Source organism: Helianthus annuus, chromosome 5, assembly GCF_002127325.2.
Source record: "Helianthus annuus cultivar XRQ/B chromosome 5, HanXRQr2.0-SUNRISE, whole genome shotgun sequence".
Taxonomy (NCBI): domain Eukaryota; kingdom Viridiplantae; phylum Streptophyta; class Magnoliopsida; order Asterales; family Asteraceae; genus Helianthus; species Helianthus annuus.
The window spans coordinates 154,616,002-154,640,163 of record NC_035437.2 but is presented as its reverse complement, the minus strand read 5'-3'; the positions used below and the strand labels follow the sequence as shown (position 1 = coordinate 154,640,163).

The 24,162-nt window shown below is 41.9% G+C and overlaps 2 protein-coding genes across 2 annotated transcripts; one reads left to right on the top strand and one right to left on the bottom strand.

Annotated features, from left to right (window-relative positions):
• Positions 1-8,217: 8,217 nt before the first annotated feature.
• On the bottom strand, positions 8,218-11,934 carry LOC110943981. Its single transcript, XM_022185710.1, has one exon. The coding sequence runs from the start codon at positions 11,932-11,934 to the stop codon at positions 8,218-8,220; it is 3,717 nt and encodes a 1,238-aa protein (XP_022041402.1).
• Positions 11,935-18,063: 6,129 nt separating this feature from the next.
• LOC110943980 lies at positions 18,064-19,176 on the top strand. Its single transcript, XM_022185708.1, has one exon. The coding sequence runs from the start codon at positions 18,064-18,066 to the stop codon at positions 19,174-19,176; it is 1,113 nt and encodes a 370-aa protein (XP_022041400.1).
• The last annotated feature ends 4,986 nt before the right edge of the window (positions 19,177-24,162 follow it).

Sequence of the window (24,162 nt, the reverse complement as noted above, 5' to 3'; positions counted from 1 at the left end):
CCCCGACGATCTTCCTGGTCCGCCTCCTGCTCGTTCTGTCGATTTTCGCATCGATTTAGTGCCTGGTGCTACGCCTGTCGCTAAGTCCCCCTATCGTTTAGCACCCTCTGAGATGCAAGAGCTCTCGAGTCAACTTCAAGAGCTTCTTGACAAAGGCTTTATACGCCCTAGTACTTCTCCTTGGGGCGCTCCCGTTTTGTTTGTCAAAAAGAAAGATGGATCATTTCGTATGTGTATCGACTATCGTGAGCTCAACAAGCTTACTATCAAAAACCGATACCCTCTTCCTCGCATTGATGACCTCTTCGACCAATTGCAAGGCGCGACCTGCTTTTCAAAGATCGATCTTCGTTCTGGGTATCATCAACTTCGAGTACTCGAAGAAGATGTACCTAAAACCGCTTTCCGTACACGTTATTGTCATTATGAGTTCGTGGTCATGCCCTTTGGTTTGACCAACGCACCTGCTGTCTTCATGGATTTAATGAACCGCGTGTGCAAAGCATACTTAGACCGTTTTGTGATCGTCTTCATCGACGATATCCTCATCTATTCCAAGACGCAAGAAGAGCATAAGCGACACTTGCATCTTATCCTTGAACTCCTCCGGGCTGAACGTCTATACGCCAAATTCTCCAAGTGTGAATTTTGGCTAAAAGAGGTTCAATTCCTTGGTCATACTGTCAACGAACTTGGAATTCACGTTGATCCCGCAAAAATCGAAGCTGTGAAAAATTGGATCGCACCTAAATCTCCGTCTGATGTTCGCTCATTTCTTGGTCTTGTTGGTTACTATCGTCGTTTCATCTCCAACTTTTCAAAAATCGCTGTTCCTTTGACCTCCTTGACTCAAAAAGAGAGACCTTTTGTTTGGGGTCCCGAACAAGAGGAATCTTTTCAAACGCTCAAGGACATGCTTTGCAATGCTCCTATCCTAACGCTTCCTGATGGTAACGATGATTTTGTCGTGTATTGCGACGCTTCAAACCTTGGCCTTGGTTGCGTCCTTATGCAACGTGACAAGGTTATCGCTTACGCATCGAGACAACTCAAAATTCATGAGAAAAACTATACTACCCACGACCTTGAACTTGGTGCAGTCGTTTTTGCATTGAAGATTTGGCGACACTACCTCTATGGTACTAAATGTGTGGTCTTCACCGACCATAAGAGCCTTCAACACATCTTCAACCAAAAAGAACTGAATATGCGTCAACGTCGTTGGGTGGAATTGTTAAACGACTACGATTGCGAAATCAAATACCACCCAGGTAAAGCGAATGTAGTAGCCGACGCTCTTAGTCGCAAAACTCATGTCAAAAGTATTCGTTGTTTCCAACTCGTCCACGATCTTCAAAATCGTATACGCAACGCTCAGTATACATCCGTTAATGAGGGTAACCTCTACAACGAGATGCAATGTGGAGCTGAAAATAGTCTCGTGTCCAAATCTGATGGCATTTTATACTATCTCAATCGTATCTGGATTCCCGACCGTGATGATCTTCGCAAATTCCTGATGAAGGAGGCCCATAACACGAAGTATTCTATTCACCCTGGTGCCGACAAGATGTACCATGATATGCGTACATCCTATTAGTGGCCTGGAATGAAGAAGGATATAGCCACTTTCGTCTCAAAATGTCTCACATGTTCCAAAGTGAAAGCTGAACATCAACGTCCCTCTGGCTTACTCAAACAACCCAGGATTCCTATCTGGAAATGGGAGAGCATTGCCATGGATTTTATCACTAAGCTTCCTCGCACTACTGCTGGTCATGACAGCATTTGGGTAATCGTTGATCGATTGACCAAGTCAGCTCACTTCCTCCCTATTCGTGAAGATTTCAAAGTCGAGAAATTGGCTAAGGTCTACATGAAGGAGATAATCTGTCGTCATGGTATTCCCATCGACATCATTTCTGATCGTGATGCTCGTTTTACGTCTCGTCTCTGGCAAACTTTTCAATCTGCTATGGGTACTAAACTCAACCTTAGCACTGCCTTCCATCCTCAGACTGACGGTCAAACCGAGCGTACCATCCAAACCTTAGAGGATATGCTTCGTTCATGCATAATAGATTTTGGTGGCAACTGGGATTCACACTTGCCCTTGGTCGAATTCTCGTACAATAACAGTTATCACGCGAGTATTCAAATGGCACCTTTCGAAGCATTGTATGGTCGTAAGTGCCGTTCGCCTATTTGTTGGCACGAGATTGGTCAAGCTCAACTCACCGGTCCCGAGCTTATACAAGAGACGACGGACAAGATTTTACAGGTTCGAGACAACCTATTGAAAGCCAGGAACCGACAAAAGAGTTACGCTGACAAAGGACGCAAACCTATGGAATTCGAGACAGGTGACTTCGTGCTTCTCAAGGTATCCCCTTGGAAGGGCGTGGTTCGATTTGGCAAGAAAGGGAAACTCGCACCTCGCTACGTTGGTCCTTTCAAAATTCTCGAGAGGATTGGCGAGGTTGCGTATAGACTGGACCTGCCCGAAGAGCTCAGCAATGTACACCCTGTCTTCCACGTGTCCAACTTAAAGAAATGTCTAGCTGACGAAGGACTCCACGTTCCTCTCGAAGACTTGCAAGTCAACGAAACACTTCACTTTGTAGAAAAACCGGTCGAAATCATGGACCAAGGAACCAAGCAATTGAGGCGCAGTCGAATTCCTATTGTCAAAGTTCGATGGGAAGGAAAACGTGGCGCTGAATTTACTTGGGAGCTCGAAAGCGAAATGAAATCGAAATATCCTCATCTTTTCCCTGAGTCTTCCTAAATTTCGGGACAAAATTTCCTAAAGGAGGGGAGACGGTAACGCCCTGTGTTTTGTACTTTCTATTTATAGCTTGTCTTACTCGTGTTGCTAATTTTGGAAGCTTTGTATCATTGTACTTGTTCCTTCTAGTACTCGTTGTAAACTCGAGATTTTGATCATGAATGAAAACTTGCATTTCCTTGTTACATACTATACATACACCATAATACGATTAATCATGAGATCATTTGATACTTCTTTGTGATACTTACAAACATATGTTGAACTTGTAAATATGTGACATATACTTGTCACTTACAAACATGTTACATACTTGTACATTACACTTTTTACCTAGTTAAATCATGTTTTATTTCATATTTCACCTTGTTACAAGTTAGGGGAAACATTGTTGCATATTATTACACAACTTAACTAATAAAATTACTCATTATAATGTTTTAAAAAAAATAAAAAAATAAAGAAACATGGCAACCCAAATTCAGCAAAATTCAGCCCCATATAGTTGGGTTTTGTGGGCTAGTTTCAAGGTGTAACCCCTTCTAAACACTTCCAAAGCCCAACCCATTGAAACCCTAATCCTTCCCCCTATAAATACCACTTATAACCAGCCTCCCTACCACTTTTGCAACACTAAAAACTCTCAAAACATCCTCCAAACCGTAGCTGAAAGCAAAGGTTCGAGTAGATTGACACCCCTTCACGAAAATGAGCATAACTCACTCAATTCTTATCCGATTCACTCGATTCTTTTTCCTACTTGCTTGTATAATCATGGGGTTCGATTCCTAGACTTCTCCTTGGAGAAATCAGACCTGGAAATGCCCCGAAATAGTCCATAAACTTTCTGTTTGTTTTTATGTTCATCAAAAACTTGTTTAAATCTATGCAACTTGTGTCCAACACATCTCATACCTATGTCCTAATGCTTACAACTTATCCCATGGTTGGTTAAGCTTAAAAACAAGGTTGAGACATCTAAATCAGAGGTTAAAACCTCATAAACTTTCTGTTTTTAATTAGGGTTTTACCCACAAGTAATGTTCAAGTGTGAAACTTGTTGAATGTGTGATGGTTGGATTAGCTTGGGCTATCCTTCATAAGAATCCACTCATTACTTGATGTTTTGCTATAGATTAGTTGTTGTTAATACCTTGATACTTGTATGTTCATGACCCTCCTTGTTGTTTATAACAACAAGTGTAGTGGTGAACAATAGAGGTGCCTAAATGGAAGCTTGTTCTTCCTACCTCATGTATGTATTCTATGACACTAAGAGGTACCTAAATGGAGACATTAATCTCCTACCTCATGCTTGAATCATAAGACTTGTAAACTATATAATATCTAAGTTATTCTATATGTATACATCTAAGTAACTAAGACTTGATGATGACTTAATAGTTATTTGTTAAGTGGACGTTACATCATCTATGACCATGCCCTTGTTACGACTCTAATGGATCTTAGAATCCATGAAATCATACCAACTCTTTTGAGTTTCAATAGTGTCAAGAACAAGATTTATGCGTACAAGATGATTATTTTCACCTATGTTACTTTCTATATATTAAAAACTCCGAATCTATAATCTTCCGTTATACGCCAAACTCACACACCTACGTTTCCTTGTGTAGAAGGACAAGGTGCTCCGAACTAATTCATCTACAAACTTGCTCTCGGAATTTCAAGTCACCACTTGTAAACTGTGAGTATACTCGTACTTTTCCCCTTTTTACTTTTACTACTTTTGGGGTGTAACATGTTTACCTATTGAAACTTACACATGAACTTTTGTCTAAACACATGAACATTCCTATAACATGCTTGTATATGTGATGACTTGATACTTTAAATTTGGGTGATTCTTATGTGTTGAACTTATCATTAACTTCGTACGAGCCAAACCTTGACATATGTAGCGCTATAGGATTAACGACCCGCCTCTACTGAAACTTTGGTTATGTCATGAGCAAGTTGCGTTTTCTTGGTTTGATATGTTATACACATGCCATATTTAATGTTTATCTTGAATCGCATGCTTGCTATGAGGAATTGTTCACACTTTTATCTTATGCTATGTATGTACCAAACTTGTATACTCGCCTTTGCTTTTGCATTGAATTATTTTAAACATGTTACAGGTTGATGAGGACGATGCTAAGAAAAGAAATAGCGTTGATGCCTAGATACACATATAGACGTTAGGGTTTAATATGTTGTATCAAATTTTGTTATGTTATCATGTTGTTTCGTTAAACTTGTTGTATTTGAATTTCTTGTAATGTTGACTATTTGAAGTTATGAAATGAAATGAAATTTGGATTCTCTAAATATTGTCACAAATAGCGTTATGATGTCTCTAGCAATCTTCACACTTCGTCTCATACCGATGTTTCCGCCATTGGTTGGGGTGTGACAGCGGCGATTACCGCCGTGTCGATGTCGGAGAAAAAACCTGCCCGAATAAAGCTGACCGGGAAGAAACACACAGCAATTCATGGGAGTGTGCCCGTAATGGAGGAAACGTCCAGTGTGGGGCGTGATGTTCCCTTGATCGCCGACCTGACTAGTCCAAGTCGTGCCTCGAAGAAAAGAAAAACCTTTGTCGCGCCTACTCTAAGCGCCTTTGAAGCGGTACAGGTTGCTTGTGCTTTCTCACCAGGTATCTATTGCTAACTACCATTATAGCGTACTAGCGTTCACGTTGCTAACACCCTACTATGTTTATTCTACAGGTACCTCTGTGGGAGTGTCAGCTGGAGTTGCGATACCAACCCTTGTGCCCACTGTGGGGTTGTCGTGCCCTGGAACTAGTGTTAGTATGTCCACGGCCCCGAAGTCCTTGGCCTCCGTTACTGCCGCTGTGAGCTGTGTCATGCCCCTCCCTATTCCTATATTATCAGTAGCTGTAACTGTTGATCCGCTATCTTCACTACGGACAGACGGTCTTGATACACCTGTGATTGACTCGCCCAGAGGCATTTTGCTGATCTGGATAAAGATGTCGCTACCGTGTCGGCAGCGCAGGAGGTGACCAGCGTGGGTGGTGGCGAAACTCGGGGATCAAGCAGCGGTATTGCTGACGAAGGTGTCCGTCTAATTGACGACCTATTTATACCAACTGTTCGTTGGGATCCCCATGCTCAAGATAGGCGCTACCATCCTCAATGGAAAATCGCTGAATCATCAAGACTGATCTTCCCCCCTGTGGTTCAACACTGGGTCGAGCGGGCGTATCCTCCTGCCGAAGCGGCGTACGTTGAGGGTTTAAACAATGAAGATTTGATGAATTCCTCAATATCTGATTCTGTGAACCTACCACGAAGGTTGGTAGAGATCCGTCGCAGGTGGATGCATGATAACACCCAACTTCATCAGGCCCGAGCGACTATTCAAGAACTGAGGGACGACAAGCATCGCCTAGAAAGTCAACTTCAAACTGTGGGGTTAAGGGAGGCCAGATTCTTGTCGGAGAAAAACAAGGCTGAGGAAGATTTGCGGAGGGTGACTAACCATCTTGCTGAGGAACGGATCTTATGGGCCCGCGATATGGCGGAAAAAGATCGGGTTTTGGCTCAGGCTAAGAATGTACAGGAGGAGTTGGAGCGTAAGGCTATAGCGGAGGCTCAGAAGGTGAGACTCGAGTTATCAGCTCAATTGGAAAAATTTCGTGTTGACACTGATTTTGTGTCTCAGGTTCAGGAGCGGTACCAAAGTTTGACAACTGAAGTAGAAGCTTCCCAGACCAAGCTCCGGCTGATGCAAGGAGAGCTGGAGGAGCGTGAGGGCAAAGTCAAGGAGTTGCAGGACCATTGTGACTCACTTGTCACTGAAAACAACAAACTTGTTGTATCGTCGTCCTCTAAGTTAAAAGAGGTGGAAAACGCTCTGGCACATTCCAATGCAGAAATCGATGATTTGACCAGCCAGCTAGCGGCTATGCGGGGAGATAGGAATTGGTTGATAACTAATGGGCTTGTGGGGGCGTTTGAGTATCTGCGTGAATCGTCCCACTTTACTAGCCTGATTGACCGTCTCTCCGCGGCTGCGTACCAATCCGGGCATCATGATGGTGTGTATAAGGGCTACATGGATTGTCAGCAGTTGGAGAGAGTGCCGCCTGATTTTCAAGCTGTCAAGGGTAAGTTGCAGACAGATATGGCGAGCGCCCTTGAGGCGGCGTATACCGAGCCGCTGCCTTGCTATGGCGATTTAATGGATAAAGTCAACGAGGATGGAATAGAATCGCTACGCCTAATGCTGGACCCCGTGGATGAATCTGAAGAAGAATGACTGCTCCGTTTTTCTTTTTGTTGCTTGTTATGTACTCTTATTTCCTTGTTAATGATACTGTTTGAATTGGGTTTAGTGCCCATTTCTGTTTTGATTTGACAGCTAAATTAATGCAAATGTCATGATTTCTGACACCGCCGACTTGTAAAATATGGCTCTGTGACTTGTGATGATTGTTTTTCATTAATACATCCGACGTCACCACTGTCAAAACTTTTTAACTACTGCTATAAATTCACCTTTCGTTTCCTTTTTTGTTTGTGTGTTTATGATGGAAAGAAAACGATATAGACAAAGCCTCTCCGAGATCTTCCGGGTTCTTGACGCTGCCGATGGCCTGCTAATGCTGCAACACCCGGTGACAAAATCGATGCTTAGGGGGAGAAGACCCATTCCTAATGCTGCTCCGGTTCGTGCCAACCGAGCATGTCAGAGCATTGTTATTGAGGATCCTCGACCAGTGGATCCCGGAGTGCAGCTATCAGCTGATGTGCTGTCTGGTCTAATTCCGGTGGACCCTGAACAGCGATACCGTCTAACGTACCAGCGCCATTCTGGTGGTCGGAGGAGGAGGCAGCAGATGGATAGCTCAGGTATGGTGGCCCCAATGGTTGATGGCTCAACTAACCATTTGGCCGGCCATCCCGTTGTGGTTGTGAATGATGATGATGATGGTGATGAGGTGGTGGTGCATACCCCTGCAGTGGTAATGGCACCCAGCCTTCCTCAGTAGGTGTTGTGAACATGTTCTGTATTTTGGTTCCCTTATGTTTGGTTTTTAGAAACAGGGACAAGTACTTGGTTTTTTGTTTTTTGAGATAGGTCATGTGCATGTGATGATGCCTATCTGTTTTGAGGCGGTGTATGTATCTATTACCAAGATACCCGCCGTAAGCGCTTGTTATCGTTAGCTCTATGACTTATATAAATGAAAAATATTTCGTGTTTAAGGGTTTTGTTTGTGTTTTTACCGTTTGATGCATTCATCGTGCGATGGTAACTTTTGTAACAAATAAACTTAAATCTTTATTAAACTTGCATGAAGAAATAAAAGAAAAGCAGAAAAAATCCCGACACGGGTTACAAATGTCAATTGGAGAAGATAGTTAACTCTTGCTGTTAGGAGCAAGGTTTTACAGGTAGCATTTCTTCAACTGGGCGATGTTCCAACTGCGCGGGACTGGCGTGCCATCTAGTCGGGATAGGCGATAGGCCCCTTTACCCAGGTCTTCTTGAATGACGTAAGGGCCTTCCCAGTTGGGACCCAGCTTTCCCGAAGGTTCCATCCGACTTGCTTCGTTGTCACGCATGACGTAATCGCCCGCCTTGAAACTTAGTTTAGCCACCCGTTTGTTGTAATATTTTTCCAACGTTTTCTTGTATCGTGCTTCGCTGATGGCGGCCGCCTCACGCCTTTCTTCCAACAGATCTAAACCTTCTCTCAGCGATTGGTCGTTGTTATTCCCTATGCTTAGACGGCGTAATGATGGTAACCCTGCTTCAGCGGGTATCATTGCCTCCATTCCGTAGGTGAGGCTGAATGGGGTTTCGTTGTTGCTAGTTTTGGGCATTGTTCTATGCGCCCAAAGTACATGTGGCAATTCTTCCACCCACGAGCTTCCCTCGTGCCCCAGTCGCTTTTTGATTCCTTCTAGTAAACTCCTATTCGCCCGCTCCACCTGTCCGTTACCCTGTGGGTGTGCAACCGACGTGAAAATCTGCTGGATGTGGAGGTCAGTACACCATTCCTGGAAAATTCTATCTGTGAACTGTGTCCCATTGTCGCTTACCAGGTAGAGCGGTAACCCAAATCTGCACACGATGTGCTCCCAGAGGAATTTTTTGGCGTTTTCCGCCGTTATCTTAGCCAAAGGTTTTGCCTCCACCCATTTGGTGAAGTAATCGACCGCCACAATTAGGTACTTCAACTTTCCGGGGGCCGGCGGGAAAGGTCCTACGATATCCACAGCCCATTTCTGGAAAGGCCACGCTGCTGTTACCGGTACCAGGCTGTTTTTTGGCCGTATCGTCTGAGGAGCAAACTTTTGGCAACTGCGGCATTTTCGCAGTTCCGTTACAGCGTCCTCATGCATCCCGGGCCAGTAATATCCTGCGTTATGGATTTTGGCCACCACTGCTCTAGGTCCGGCGTGTATGCCGCATATACCCGCGTGGATCTCTCCGATGAGGTACTTTGCCTCTATTGGGGAAACGCCTCGCAGCAACGGACCTAAGTAAGATTTTCGGTATAGGATACCATCGTTGACTTCATATTGCAGCGCTTTCGTTTGTATCTTTTGCGCCTCGCCCTTGGCGGGAGGTAATTCACCTGTTACGAGGAAGCGTAGAATCGGAGTATACCAGCAAGGTTCTTCTGTTGTGACAGCGGAAACACTCCGCGGTTCTATTGAAGGTGTCTGCAACGTTTCGACTTTGACTTCCTTTTCCATGCCTAAGGTAGCGAGTTTGCTTAGGGCGTCTGCTATTTGATTCTTCCCTCTGTGCACATGGTTGAGTGTGACCTTGTCGAAGGAATCCATGAGTTCTTTAGTTTTTGCCAGGTATTTTGCCATCGCCTCGTCTTTGGCTTCGTACGTTTCGTTGACCTGATTGTTGACCAGCAGCGAGTCGACGTATGCGTCTACCCTGGCTGCCCCCATGGATTTTGCCATCCGTAACCCTGCCAATAATGCCTCGTATTCCGCTTCGTTATTAGAGCACTCGAAGTCAAAACGTAAGGCGTACATTATCCTGACTTGATCTGGACTTATCAGCATTAGGCCTGCACCGGACCCCTTTCCACTAGATGATCCATCCGTGTATAACTTCCAAGTCTGCCTCGCAGTGCTGGACTCTGGTATATCTTGGATGACCGGGTCTGTAACGACCTCTCCTTCTGGTATTTCGGCTAAAAAATCAGCAATCACTTGCCCCTTAACCGCCGTTCGCTTCTGATATTCGATATCTAGGGCCCCTAGCTCGATGGCCCATTTAGCCAACCTGCCCGAGACCTCTGGTTTGCGCAAGACCTGCTGTAGCGGATAGTTGGTTAAGATTTGTACACGGTGTGCCTGAACATACCTTCTTAATCGCCTCGTGGCGTGCACTAATGCTAAAACTAGCTTTTCCAGTGTAGGGTAGCGCGTTTCAGGCCCCGCTAACACCCGGCTTATGTAGTATATTGGTGTTTGTTTCCCTTCTCGTTCAACCATGAGCACGGCGCTCACCGCCGTGTGAGCTGCCGCTAAATACATTTTTAGCATTTCACCGGGTCTAGGCGCGGTCAACGTGGGTAACCTTTCTATAAAACGCTTCATTTCCTGCAGAGCCTGTTCCACTCCGCTGGTCCATTTGAAATTCTTCTTGTCGAGGCAATCTTTTAGCGTTTTTATGAATGGCAATGACTTTTCAGCATGCCTTGCTAAGAACCTGTTGATTGCTACCAGTCGTCCATTTAGAGCTTGAGCTTCCTTCAGCGTTCGGGGAGAAGGCATTCGCGATATGGCGGATACTTTTTCCGGGTTAGCTTTAAAACCGTCTCGGGTGACTACTACCCCCAGGAACTTCCCCTCTTCCACCCCAAACGAACATTTCTTTGGATTTAACTTTATGTTGTACTCTCTGAGTCGCTGGAAAGTTTCCTCTATATCTGCCAACATTTGTTTTTCTTCGCTGCTTTTGATTACGAGGTCGTCTACATAGACTTCCAAATTTCGCCCGATCTGTGTTTCGAACACCTTGTCCATGAGCCTCTGGTAGGTAGCCCCTGCGTTTCGTAGCCCGAAAGGCATTTTGGTGTAACAGAAGATGCCAACGTCAGTGTGGAACGCCGTTTTCTCTTCGTCTTCTTTGGACATTTTGATTTGGTGGTACCCTTTATACGCGTCTAGGAAACACTTGAATCGATAGGGTACCAGGGAATCGACCTTTAAATCAATCTCGGGCAACGGGTACGCGTCTTTTGGACACGCCTTGTTTAGGTCTTTGAAATCGATGCACATTCGCCATGTGCCATCTGGTTTCTTTACCATGACCGGGTTGGACACCCAAGTATGGTACTGCGTTTCCCTGAGAATTCCAGCTTCCACTAACTTGCGTACTTCCTTAACGACCGCCGCTCGGCGGTCCAGGGCCATGCTGCGTTTACCCTGAGCGACTGGCTTAACGCCTGGGAGTGTGGCGAGCTTATGTTCCGCTTTATCGCGGGGGACTCCCGTCATATCGGAGTGCTCGAAAGCGAAGATGTCCGCATTTCTTTTTAACAATTGCTTCAAATCGCTCTTCACTTCTGGGGACAGAGTGTCCCCAATTGTGACCATTTGGTCCGGGTGGCGCGTGCTCAATACCCACCTTTCTGGTCCCGTGGCCCCCGTGGGCCCTTGGCGACATCGTTTGGTGTCCAATACTTCTCCGATTCTATCGCGAAATACGGTAGCGATACCTTGCGGTGTTGGGAACTTCATAAAACCTCTCGCCGTGGAGACTATGGCGTCTAACTTTCCCAGAGTGAACCTTCCGATAATCACATTGTGGTATGACTCAGCGCGGACCACAAGGAAGGTTAGTAGTATGGTTCTTTCTTTGGGTGATTGCCCGAAAGTTACCGGGAAAGTGATTTGACCGATAGGATCGACCTTCTCTCCTGTGAAACCTTTGATAGGGGCGTGTACTGATTCAAGCAGCTTCTTATCTTCTGGTTGCATTCTGTTAAAGCAATGTTCGTAGATGATATCCTCTGAGCTTCCGGTGTCGACTAGGATCCGCCTCATGCGGTAGTCTCCTACCGCCGCGGAGATGATCATGGCGTCTGTGGTGAGATGCAAGTCTTCCATTCGCGGTTCTATAGTCATTGTTGCCAACATCCAAGGCTCGAGCGTGGAGAAACTCCGTTTCGCCCCCTTCCTATGTCGGCACGAACCATGTTCAACTCGCGCGGCCTTTTGCCTGCCGCCTTTTCGTTCTCTTCCTTGACCACGGGCGGGCCTTGTTTGATATCTCGCACTAGGTGTGCCAATTTTCCCGACTTCACGAAATATTCGATCTGTTTCTTAAGCTGGAAACAATCGTTGGTATCGTGCCCGCTCCCCTTGTGATACTCGCAGTACTTACTCGTATCTTTGTTCGGGTTGTCTTTCAGTGGTTTTGGTGGGTTGAGCCTGAGGTTTTCTGAGGCAAGAATTTCTGTCGGAGTTTTGCTTAAATTGGGATATTCAGACCGAGGTTTTGATGTCTCATTCCTTGAATAGGAGCTTCGGTGTCTGTCATACCGCGAGTCCTTGTCGTTTCTCTGATATCGGTCTCCCCTGTGCTTGCTTTTTGACCCCCGGTGATCTTTTTCCTCCTGATTTTTTAGGGCTTCTTTCTTTCTATTGGCCGCGTGGCTGGCCGCTACCGCTTTTTCTTGTATCACATATACTTTGGCTATTCGCAGTATCTCATCTATGGTCGGGGGTACCCCGTCCCTTCCATGCAGTGTTCTCAGTAGTTCGTCATCGTTAACCCCTTGGAGGAACGCTCCGCATGCCAGATCGTTGGTGACGCCTGGTATCGCCAGGCTTTCTTTGTTGAACCTGATGATAAAGTTTTCTACCGTCTCATTGTCTCGACGACGAATATGAAGGAGTTCGTTCCTATCCTTCGTGTGTCGGCGCTGCTGACTGAACTGTAGGATAAACTTTGACTCCAAATCTTCAAAACTGTCTATCTCGCCCGTGGGTAAGCTGTCCCACCATACTCGTGCCGCTCCCACTAGGGTTTGTACGAACATTTTACACCATAAGGGCATGGGCCAGCAGGCCACTTCCCCCGCGCTCTTAAATAAATTGAGATGGTCATCCGGGTCAGTGAGGCCATCGTACTTACCGACCGTTTGGGGCATTTTTGGTTTTTCTTTGATAGGAGCTTCGGCGATCCTACGAGTGAATTTGGATCGGAATGTCGCGTCTACCGGCTTGTACGGCCTGGTCAATTCGTCTTCCTCCACATTCACGGGTTGTGCCGGTGGAACATTTACACCCGGGGCAGGTCCTGTCCCCAGACCGGAGTTTTCCAAAGGGGTCATCCGGGGTCTGATCGCATTTTCTCTGTCGTGCACAGGTTCCGTTGGCGCTTGGGTATACATTGGTTGTGGAGTTGGAAAGTTCCACCATGGCGGCATGTAAGCCGCGTACGGCGATTGAGAGCTTCCTTGCGCTGTTCCCTGAAACGGATAAGCTGTTCCCCCGTATGAGGGTAAATACCCAAAAGGGGGCGCATAGCAATACCCCGGGAAATACATTTGATTTCCGGGTGTGACAGGGGCATTCATTACCCCCGTTGGCATGATGACCGGCTGATGAGGTGGTGTAGATAACGCCGCCGTAAGCGCGGCTGAGTATAACGGCGGCATTGGGTTAGAAACCAACGGCTGGTAGTATTGGGGAGTACTGGTTTCTGATATTAAGATACTGGGGCTCGCCGAGGTGATAACGGGAGTGGAGTAGAGGCGTGAAGCCTGTGAAAAAACAGTTGTTCCCGGAGCGAATGTGTTGCCGCCTGTCCCCTCCAACCTCCTTGGTGGTGTTTGTGAGGGCATATAGAGGAAAGGGTTTGTAACCGCGGTCTGGGAAGAGACGGTGGTGATATTGTCAAAACCCAGAGGTGGCCCTTCCGCCTCGAACTCTGGATCTAACGACCTCGTGACGGCCGGGGAAGGCTGTGGAACGGTGCTGGTTCCCGTCCCTAGTGCCAAATTGTTACTTGTCAATGTCTGACCAGCCATGTTCTCCTCACTTGTCATGAAGTTCTTGTCGCTAAATAGGTCCCACGGATGGCGCCAATGAAGAAACACTGACCTGAATAGTACCAACGGCTTCAATGATTAGTGACTCGAACACTTGGCTGCAAAACAGAAACACCGTTAGGACTCGTTACAGGAATGGGGTTATTCCTGTAACCACCCTCCGGCGTGAGAATAAGTATTTGTTTATGAGAGAAGCTTTGGAGAAGGAGATGTATGAGAACTAGATGATCATACCTTATACGTTTGTCTCTATATATAGGTTTTCCATTAGGGTTTCCTTTATCCCAGGATGTATTCCGATAAATTAGAGATTTACACGATCTTCCCGAAAAGTTGGAGATTTAGTTGTGCACCTTCCATGTAGATATGGAAGGTTCTAGAATAAACGTTTGCATTTATATAAATATAAAAGGTTGTAACCGGGTCGGGTTGACCGAAGCGGGTCACACCTCGTCAGGGGCCTTATATGTAGTGTATATACTAAAATATTTTTGTTATAATGAAACAAATGTCGCTAATGATCAGTGGTAAGCCTTTCGTTTTATAGCCTAGTGTATAAGGTTCGATTGTTAATTTTTTTAAGCACACCTTGTTTCCTTACTTTCCTTGTATTTTCTTATTTTTTCCGCTCTTTTGCTGGTATTTTTCTTATTTTCTCTTATTATGTAGGATGATACTTAGTTATTTTATTATATTATTATAAAGTTGTTTTTTAGTATATTAACTAAAGTTAACGATGTAACTTACACACCTCATACATATGTTCCTAACTCTGTATCAATAATTACCACAGGACTAGAACCACCAACTAGGGTTGTCCATTACTACCCGAAACCCAACCCGAATTGAAAGTCACCCAAACCTGAATTAGAGAATACATGAAAAACCCGAACCCGGCCAACCCAAACCTTATATGGGTTGGTTGTCGGGTCACTTTTCCCCGCCAAAAACCCGAACACGTTAACTTAAAAAACCCGTAACCCGAAACCCAACCATTTATTGTTTTTTTTTACTATAGATGTGTTTTGGGTTGAAATCTCTGGTATTTGAAACATTTTTTTGAACACAATCATATCATATTGTCAAGTGATGTTTGGATTTTGATGAATTTTTTTTAGTATCAATATGAATTTTGATGATATTTAAAAAAAATCATTTTTTTTTTAATTTTACATCTAAACCTAAAACCCAAACAACCCGATTTGAACTAACCTGAATCGGACCAGGCCGAACTTTAAATGGATTGGTTATCTGGTCATTTTTCTCAGCCAAAAACCCGAAAAACAACCAAAAGAATACCCCTACCATCAACTACTTGGGATAAACATATTTACTATACTAGTTGATACAACTAGGATATAACCCTTTTGGCTTTGTTATAGATAACCAACTTTGTTTCGAAAAAAACAACCACCTAGCTTATAAATCGATTAGGTGATATATATCCCGTCATGCTAAATAGAAAGTAAGAACCCAGATTTTTTGAGAAAGGGACCTGAATTAATGCTTGGCTTTGGGTCCCCAATATGTTTAGGCAGGCCCTGTAGATAAGCAATAATCTAGTATGGGTTAGGCTATCACGTCACGTTAGCGTCACGTCACGTCCATGTCAGACAGGGGGCTTTAAGGCCCCATCCCTTACGCTGTGTTCCAGAGATCTATTTAACAGGGGGAGGGGAGGGGATGGGAGGGAAAATGGTGTTCCAGAGATCCACTTAACAGGGGGAGGGGAGGGAAAATGGGGTTTTTTTTGCCTGAAAATAGTCTTTCCAATTTGGAAAGACATGGAGGTGAGGGGAGGGGAGGGGAGGGAAGGGGAGGGATTTTTAACTCGGGAACACACCGTTAACTTACAGGGTGTGGGATAAAGCACTCGTCATCATTATCTAATTATTATTTTTATTTATATATTTTATTTTTTTAAATCAAATGCCAATTTTAATAACTAGAAAATAAAAAAAAAACATAATTTCATTAAAAAAAAAATATTACAAAGTCCTAAAAAATGCAAAGTTAAAAAATAAAGTACTAGAAAATAAAAACTACATATATTTCGTCCGAATGTGTGCCTTACGAGCCTCCAAAATGACTCAGTCCTCTTTCGCTAGATGTGAAAAGTCTTTCGCGAGAAATATCATGTCTTTCTGGATTTGTTTTTTCATTTTTAGTTCTTGCTCTTTTTCCTTCATCGAGATTATTTTGTTGAGACTTGCCTCGATAACGGTCTTCTTGCTCGTTGTTTGGCGCACTCTGCCAAAACGGATGGGTCGGATCCCACGGGTTTTGGTTGTTGGGAAACACTGTGTGATTATATAAAAAAAGTGTAGAGATTTTGTATAAAGATTGAGGTAGAAGGGATGAAAATTATGGAAAAAGTGGGGTATTTATAGGTGAAATTTATAAAATTTGAAATTAATTTTTTTTAATTATAATGTTACCGTTCAATAGTAACTTTTGACCAAAGCCACCTCGATCTTGTCAATTTTTCTTTGTTACCATGCTGGCGAGAGACCTATAGCGGCCCCCTTTAAATTGGTCAGTACGGGTGGTGGCGTCCCGAGAACGCTATCGGTGGTGAGGTGACGGGGTGACGCCCTCCCACACCCTCCGACGTTAGTATTCATTTCTATACATGCTCCTTTTGAGTTATATACGGTGTTTGTATTATTATGTTATGAATATGAATGAAATAAATAAAATAGTTCTCTGTGTATTCTTCTAGTTTCTTCATCTTTTCTATCGAACGATTAATTGCTGAAACCATATCATAATCCATTATGTAATAAAAATTATGAAAAATATGATTCTTTTATTTATCTTGTCTATTGTTTTTTACGACTATGAAAATATATATAAACTTATAGAGTTGTAATAAGGGGTGTGAATTTCTGACACAAAATGAATCTGACATGAAATTTGCGGGTTTAAATTTAGTCTAAACGAGACCATGGTTAGTTTTAGGTTGAATCCGCAAACCCATTTAGTTAAACAGGTTGGGTTCGTGTCCACCCATTGGGTTGGCGGATTGACCCGTTTAGCTTATTTATATTTTATTTGTTCTTATGTGTCTTTTTATTGTCGTAAGTTAAATTTAAAATGGTTGGGTATTTTACGTCATAGTTATAACCTAAAGGAGAAATTGATATAAAATTTTATAATTAAAATGTACTTTTTTGTATACATTTGTATTTTTTTGCCGTAAATTTTTTTACTTTAAACTATTAATATGAAAAAAAAAACCAATGTTAAACGGGTTGAGTTCGGATCTACCCGCAAATATTTGTGTCGTGGTCAGGTTCATACATCTGACACTATTTTCGTTTTCGTGTCTTGTTCATGTTTGTTTAGAGTTTCTGGGTTCAGGTCAAGTCAGATTAAACCCATCAACCCATGAACATGACCCGCTTAGCACCATGCAAGTAAAAATTAGGGGATGGTTTGTGTATACATGAACAAAGCAAGAGGGTAATTAGCAACTCAAATGACCCTCGTTACACAGACACAAAAACGAGTTCTGTATCAGTCTAGAGAGAGAAAGAGGAGAGAGAAAGAGTGTGTGTGTGTATGGGGTACCGGAAAACAGAGATCAAAGAGATACAAAGAGGCCTCGCCGGCGTCTAATTCCGGCGACACTGACACAAAATAAGCCGGAAAAACATAAATGCGGCGACACCAATTTCAGATTGTGAAATCAAAGACTTCAGTTTTTGAATCTCAATTTTGAAGTGTTAATGATAAGGTCAGAGTTTCCCATTGTTGTTTATTGTTAATACTTATTCAAAAGTTTCAATCTTGAAATTGCTGATGGGAATCTTGAAAAGAGTTCACTTTTTTTGATTAATTTGTGGCTTTTTGAGTTCCCTTTTTGGGAATTTTTGTAAAAAGTTGTTGAACTTGGGACCAGTTTAGTTGAGTGATTTTTGGGTTAATTTGGAATGTAAATAATTTGGGAAATTTTGGTTTTGGAGGGAGAGTTAGTTGATTCAAAGATAATCAAGATCAGTGTTTGTTACATGGGTGTGTATGGTTTTATTCTTATTAAATGGATCAAGATTGTTTCTGAGGATGGGATTTTTGTAGATGAAGTAGAACCCTAAATTAGTTGGAGATATTAGGGGTTGGGATTTTTAAATTTTTGGTTAGTGAAGTTGGAAATTGATTGTTGTGTGAGTGTTTTATGGGATTTTCGGGTTGAGAAATGCAACCGCCGAAGCAGCATTCATGGATCAATCTTGTGGAAGTTAAAGGTCAGTTGGTTAAGAAGCTTGGGATGGAGAGATCGAACCGGTATTTTGATTACTTGAATCGGTTTTTGAGTTTGAAGTTGAGCAAACGTGAGTTCGATAAGCTTTGTTTGACGACGATCGGGAAAGATAATATCCGACTGCATAATCAGTTGATTTGTGCTGTTTTGAAGAATGCTTGGTTAGTAACGGTTGGAAGTAAAAAACCTTTAGATGTTGTTTACCATGAAAACGGGTCGGTTCCAGTTGTAACCCGTGTTACAAGTCCGTTAAATTTGGCCAATGGTGATATTCTTCCTCCATCCGTACGAAAAGCAAGAACCGGAGCCCGTGATCGAAGAGTTGTTGACCGTAAAAGTGCTCTCGGGCCAAATGGGTCGACAAATTTCACTCCTTTTTCATCGTCTACCCCGCAAACGGGTGATTTTTGTGTTGTGGAGAACGGGGAATCTTCTTCCTCTAATCATCAAGAACTCATGAAACAAGCGGAAAACGGTGCACTTGTGAGCGTAAATCGAGTAGAACAGACCGAACCATTATGTAAAACAGATGGGAAAATCATACATGCTCCACTCGGGGTACCGCATTTTCCTATCACTATAGGTGGGACCCACATGGGAAATAATAGTAAATGTGTTGGTGTGCTGCATATTGACGGTTTGTTAGACACAACAACGTTAAAGGAACGTATGGAGCAAATTACCACATTCCATGGGATTCAACATGTGTCGATGGATTGTGCAAACGTGTTAAACAGGGGATTAGATGTTTATTTAAAGGGTTTGATTAGGTCATGTGTTGAACTAAATGGATCTAGATCATCCGTTCACAAGCCAACGCAAAATGATTCGGTCAAGCACCTGAATCTTATTCAACCCGTAAACGATGTTTTGCCGGGTCATCATCATCAAATGCAAGAACTAGAACAGGAACAGGAACAGAAACCGAAGCGGTTAGTAAATTTGCTAGACTTTACGGTTGCTATGGAGCTTAACCGTAAGCAGCTTGGGGACGATTGGCCCATACTTCTAGAAAAGATATGTTGTACACATGATTTTGAGGAATAAATTGGCTTCGGGTCAACGTTTTTCATTCTAATTCTCTATCGGGCTTGTGGGGTCCAGTTCTTCTACGTTACCTCTTGACCCGTTTATGGCCTTCTAATGAAGCTGTTTAGTATGACATCATTATCGATATTCCTGGGCCTTGTCAGCAACCAACCAAAAACAGAACGAAAAGTTGAAAAACGAATGCTAATGTACGGTTGCCTTGTTGTATAATTAGCATGTCTCACTGCATACTTTCTGCAGCTTCTGTAATTTAGTTGATGAGATAATTTAGAAAAGTTTTGCAGGAATAATACATGTATAATCTGAGGGTTCTTGTCTATGCATTTATTTGAATATTAAATATTAACGGCACGATTTTTTAGTTACAGTTTATTCCTAGTGAAGCATGGTCCTCTTTAAAGGTAAGTTGTTTTTCTTGGTGTTAATTCCATGGTATTTTGCAATAATATTTTTTTTGAAGTCGAATTCTTTGAAGAGTTAAATGTATCATTGAGGTGATAAAGACGTGCTATTAATTGCTTTGGTAACATTTGAAGACATGAAGATTCAGGGAGACTCGATATGCTCTTCGTTTTGAAGGTGATTCCTGCAAGTCTGCAACTAATTTACATGCCACTTTTTTTTTTATAACTTTTATGTGTTAATATAATGGTGTTTTCGCCCCGAGAGTTAGTTAAAGCTGATACCTTTTATTCTTGAATTGTGCCACAATGTTGATGAGGTAAACCATTTTTTACATGGTAGTTGGTACTTATTTTTGTTAAGATAATCGTAATAAACCACATCTCACGGTCCTACCAGTGGCGGACCCAGGATTTTTTTTCAAGGGGTGCGGATGAAGGCGTTCAACCATATTTTCAAGGGGTGCGGTCGGGTTTTTTTGCCTAAAATATACACTATTTTTTTTTCAAGGGGTGCACCGCCCACCCACGCTGGGGTAGGTCCGCCCCTGGGTCCTACTTGTGTATTCTTCACCCACTTCTGATTGTTTACGATGAGGGATATTTGTGCCCAAACACGATGGATAAATATCTTCTGCAATTGAAGGCATTTTTTCTTGTGACCGTGAGAACCCGTTACTGGTAAACTAACAGATTTTCGCCAATACCGTGTTAACCAATGGGATCAGGTAAAACGCAACTTGTGCTGGGTAGGTGGTCTTCAAAGAGGTTAAAGGCAAAAAACCAGTGGTAGCGATTCGGACCCGAGAACTCTGTTAGGAGGACTCATGTGCTTACCACTGCGCTATCCAGGTTGCAATTGAAGGCTTTGGCATCTTTTGACATGATATGGTCCGAGATTCTTATCAGGTCTCATCTTCTCTAAACCTCTTTTTTTTCACATACTAATATTCATAAGAAGGAATTTACTACTAACAAGGTATCATATTTATACGTGAAGCTGTTATATATATATATATATATAGAGAGAGAGAGAGAGAGAGAAAGTATAATGTACTTCAAGGCTTAACCTACATTAACATACATGACAAAAAATATAACGTGCGTTATTATCATAGAACGTGCGTGATTATAATCCCATGCGTGATTATGTGGTCCCATGCGTGATTATGTGGTCCCATGTGTAATTATGTGGTCCCATGCGTGATTATACCTCTGATCCAACGGTTACCATTGTCTCCTACGTGATGTATGATAAGGCTTTTTGTATGTTAACCTTACTCTATATATATATATATATATATATATATATATATATATATATATATATATATATATATACTAAAATGCATCATGTTGTGAATTTCTCAACATTCCTTACGTTTTATCTTACTTGTGTGCATATTGGGTATGGGGTTCATGAACTTTGGGGTGTTTTTGGGTTTTTGCTTATTAAAACTGTTTTATCCGCTTATAGCAATCCCAGACACCCCCATAGATTAGTGAATACAATGGACGCGTGATTGAGTTTTCGTTGGTAAATGGGTTGATTTAGGGGTTAGTTTATGCTAATGGGTCGAACGGGTAAACTGGAAAATTTGACTAAAGGCGTACAATTTAACTAAAGGTATACAGTTTGAACGGATCATTTAAGTAAAAATAGTGGATCATTTTTGTAATAGCAGTGTTTAAAATCATATTTAGTTATCAATTATTTATAACGTTAATGCAAGAGGCAAAAAAAAAAAAAAAAAAAATACTATGGGGTCAACCCGACCTGTTTTGATTTGTCTAAAAAATTTGCTCGTTTCGACCAGCATATGTTTTAATCCATTATTGATTCCACATTCCTGACCCATCCGTTTTGCCACTTATAGAAACTATTGAGTATTCGTTCATATACCATCTGGCATAATAAGTTTTTAGTTATTATTTTTTACACTAGAAAACACTTAACAGTTCAGATTATGCACATTCCCTGCTCCAGAAGACTGGATGTGTTTGGATTAATAAGCGGGTTGGAAGGAGCGCGAGTGCGAAGGACGTGGCGATGAGTCTCAACTTGAATTTGAAGATTTTTCTATACTTCATTTAATAAGAAAATCGTGAGTTGTCATTGATTCTTACAATTCATTGGATGTCATATTTAATTTCTAAATTGTTGTATTTCATTGGTTAAAGTCTTCTATAAAACCTACTATAACCTTCACAACTCATTGGATATCATATTTTCTTCAAACGTTTATCAAACGTTTGCTAGTACATATCTAGCGTGATACGTGATGGGATTGAGTTCGTCCTGATAGATGTTGTCTGTCAGTGGTCCTTTCATTAAAAAAATCCTCGTAAACATTTTTCTATAACTTTAATAAACTATATATATACCAAGTGCATCTTCACGATCTTCTTCGTTTGGCTTCGAATATGACCAGATCAACGGACTGGAAAATGATAATTGAGGTTGTGTTTTTTACTACCATTTGGGAGATTTGAAAAGTTAGAAACGATAAGAAGTTTAATAATAACCACATTCCCTTCTTGTGTGCGATTGATGTTATAAAAGAAACTTGTTTTTGTGGCTTAAAAGTAGATCTAATTTGGCGGGTCGGTTAAGGCTTAAACTGGGATAGGTAGAGAGATTTTAATATTCGAGATGTAGTGATGTAATTTGGCGGGTGTAGAGTGAGAGATTTTAACTTGATTCTTATTTAACAAGCAATTTGTAGCATTTTAACAAACTTGATTATGTTCACGAGCCTAATCACGTCTAGTAATATATATAACAAGCGTACCTTGGAAACATGTGTCTTAACCTCCGAAGCAGAAACTTGATTTGTTGGCGCACATTTCAACACGCCCAACTCAAACCGAACACTTCAATTTCATTTCAAAAATATATCATGTGATTCCGCCAAACTCAAACCGTACACTTCAATTTCATTTCAAAAATATATCATGTGATTCCGCCAAACTCAAACTGAACACCTAATTTTCATTTCAAAAATATATCATGTGATTCCGCCAAACCCAACTTTCGAACTAACTTCTGTTATTCACTTACAAATTACAGTTATGTCAAATAGAAACTATTGACAGCAAATTAGGGTAGCTTCAGCTGTTGAAGGAGAGGCAAAATCGGTGAGACGGAAAAGCAATATATAACAATTTCTGTTCGCAATCCACTCCTTTTTTGGAGGATACGAAATTGAGAAGAAAAAAAACGGGGGAGACGCATGAATGGATTAAGTTAAAAAAAAAACGAGTTTTGCAACTTGATTGTTTTTAATTATAACTACTACTTGAACGGATCAAATCAGGGATGAGCACGGTAACCGTTTGTTACCGCAAGTACCGGTACCGAAAAACGAGAAAAGTGGGTACCGGTACTGAATACACCGGTTCGGTACTGGTACTGGTACGGTACCAGTATTTACCGGTGTTTTACCCATAAATATCGGTACCGTACCGGTACCGAAAAAAGGGGAAAATGGGTACCGGTACCGAATATACCCGGTACAGTTCGGTACGGTACCGGTACCCGGTACCAAATGCTCATCCCTATATCAAATCGATTGAATTTGGTAAGATTGGTACGGTACCGGTACCGGAAAAAGGGGAAATTGGGTACCAGTATCGAATATACCCGGTACGATTCGGTACCGGTACCCGGTACCAAATGCTCATCCCTATATCAAATCGATTGAATTTTGTAAGATAATGAAACTATTATTTGATTAGGGTACAACCACTTAAACACAATTTACAACCATACATGCATACAAATGTTACAAATTAATAGTATATAAATATGATTATACCTATAACTTGAATTACAAATGTACTTAAAAATAATTCTACAAATATAAAAATAAGGGTTAAGTTATTCTACAAAAACCTCCTAATTGTAAGAAGTATAAGAAGGTTTATAGAGTGACAAATGTCCAATAAGTTAAAACCTAAACCCATTATACCACCACCCAAAACCTAAACACCTGCCTTCACCCCACCCAAAAACCTAAAAAAAAAACCTAAACCACCCCCCTCCCACCCTAAAAAAAAAATTAAAAAACCTAACCCCCCTCCCCACCCCAAAAAATCTAGTGAGCGCTGAAGAACCAATGAAGATAGAACAAGATCTAATCTTGAATGAGAAAGTCAATGATAAAAGGGGAAGAAGATTGGACTGTGTTTATTGATGGTGGGTTAGGTGGGATTAAATTGGTTTTATTTAAAAATAATAATTGAACATGTAAAATGATCAAAATACCCTTATGTGGGGTCTAATTGGTCATATTTAACCATAGAAAGTAATTGGGTTAGGGTTAAATGACATAATGTGCAAGGGTTTGCAAACATCGAGTACGATTTTTGTAATTATTAAAGGAAAATGACACAGTTTTTAATAAGTAGCATACATAAAAGACGAGTTTTGTAATTTACTCTAAAAAAATGGTGGAAATAGTAGGAAAAAGTCAACATAAGAAAATTTTAACCTTAATCCTGATATTTAATATAATAACACAATTACTAAAATACCTTTGAAGCTAGTATTAGACATTATTAACACCAAAAGCTTGATGTG

Coding starts and splice junctions, on each gene's coding strand:
- LOC110943980 (XM_022185708.1), top strand. CDS start 18,064: ATGCAACCGCCGAAGCAGCATTCATGGATCAATCTTGTGGAAGTTAAA.
- LOC110943981 (XM_022185710.1), bottom strand. CDS start 11,934: ATGACTATAGAACCGCGAATGGAAGACTTGCATCTCACCACAGACGCC.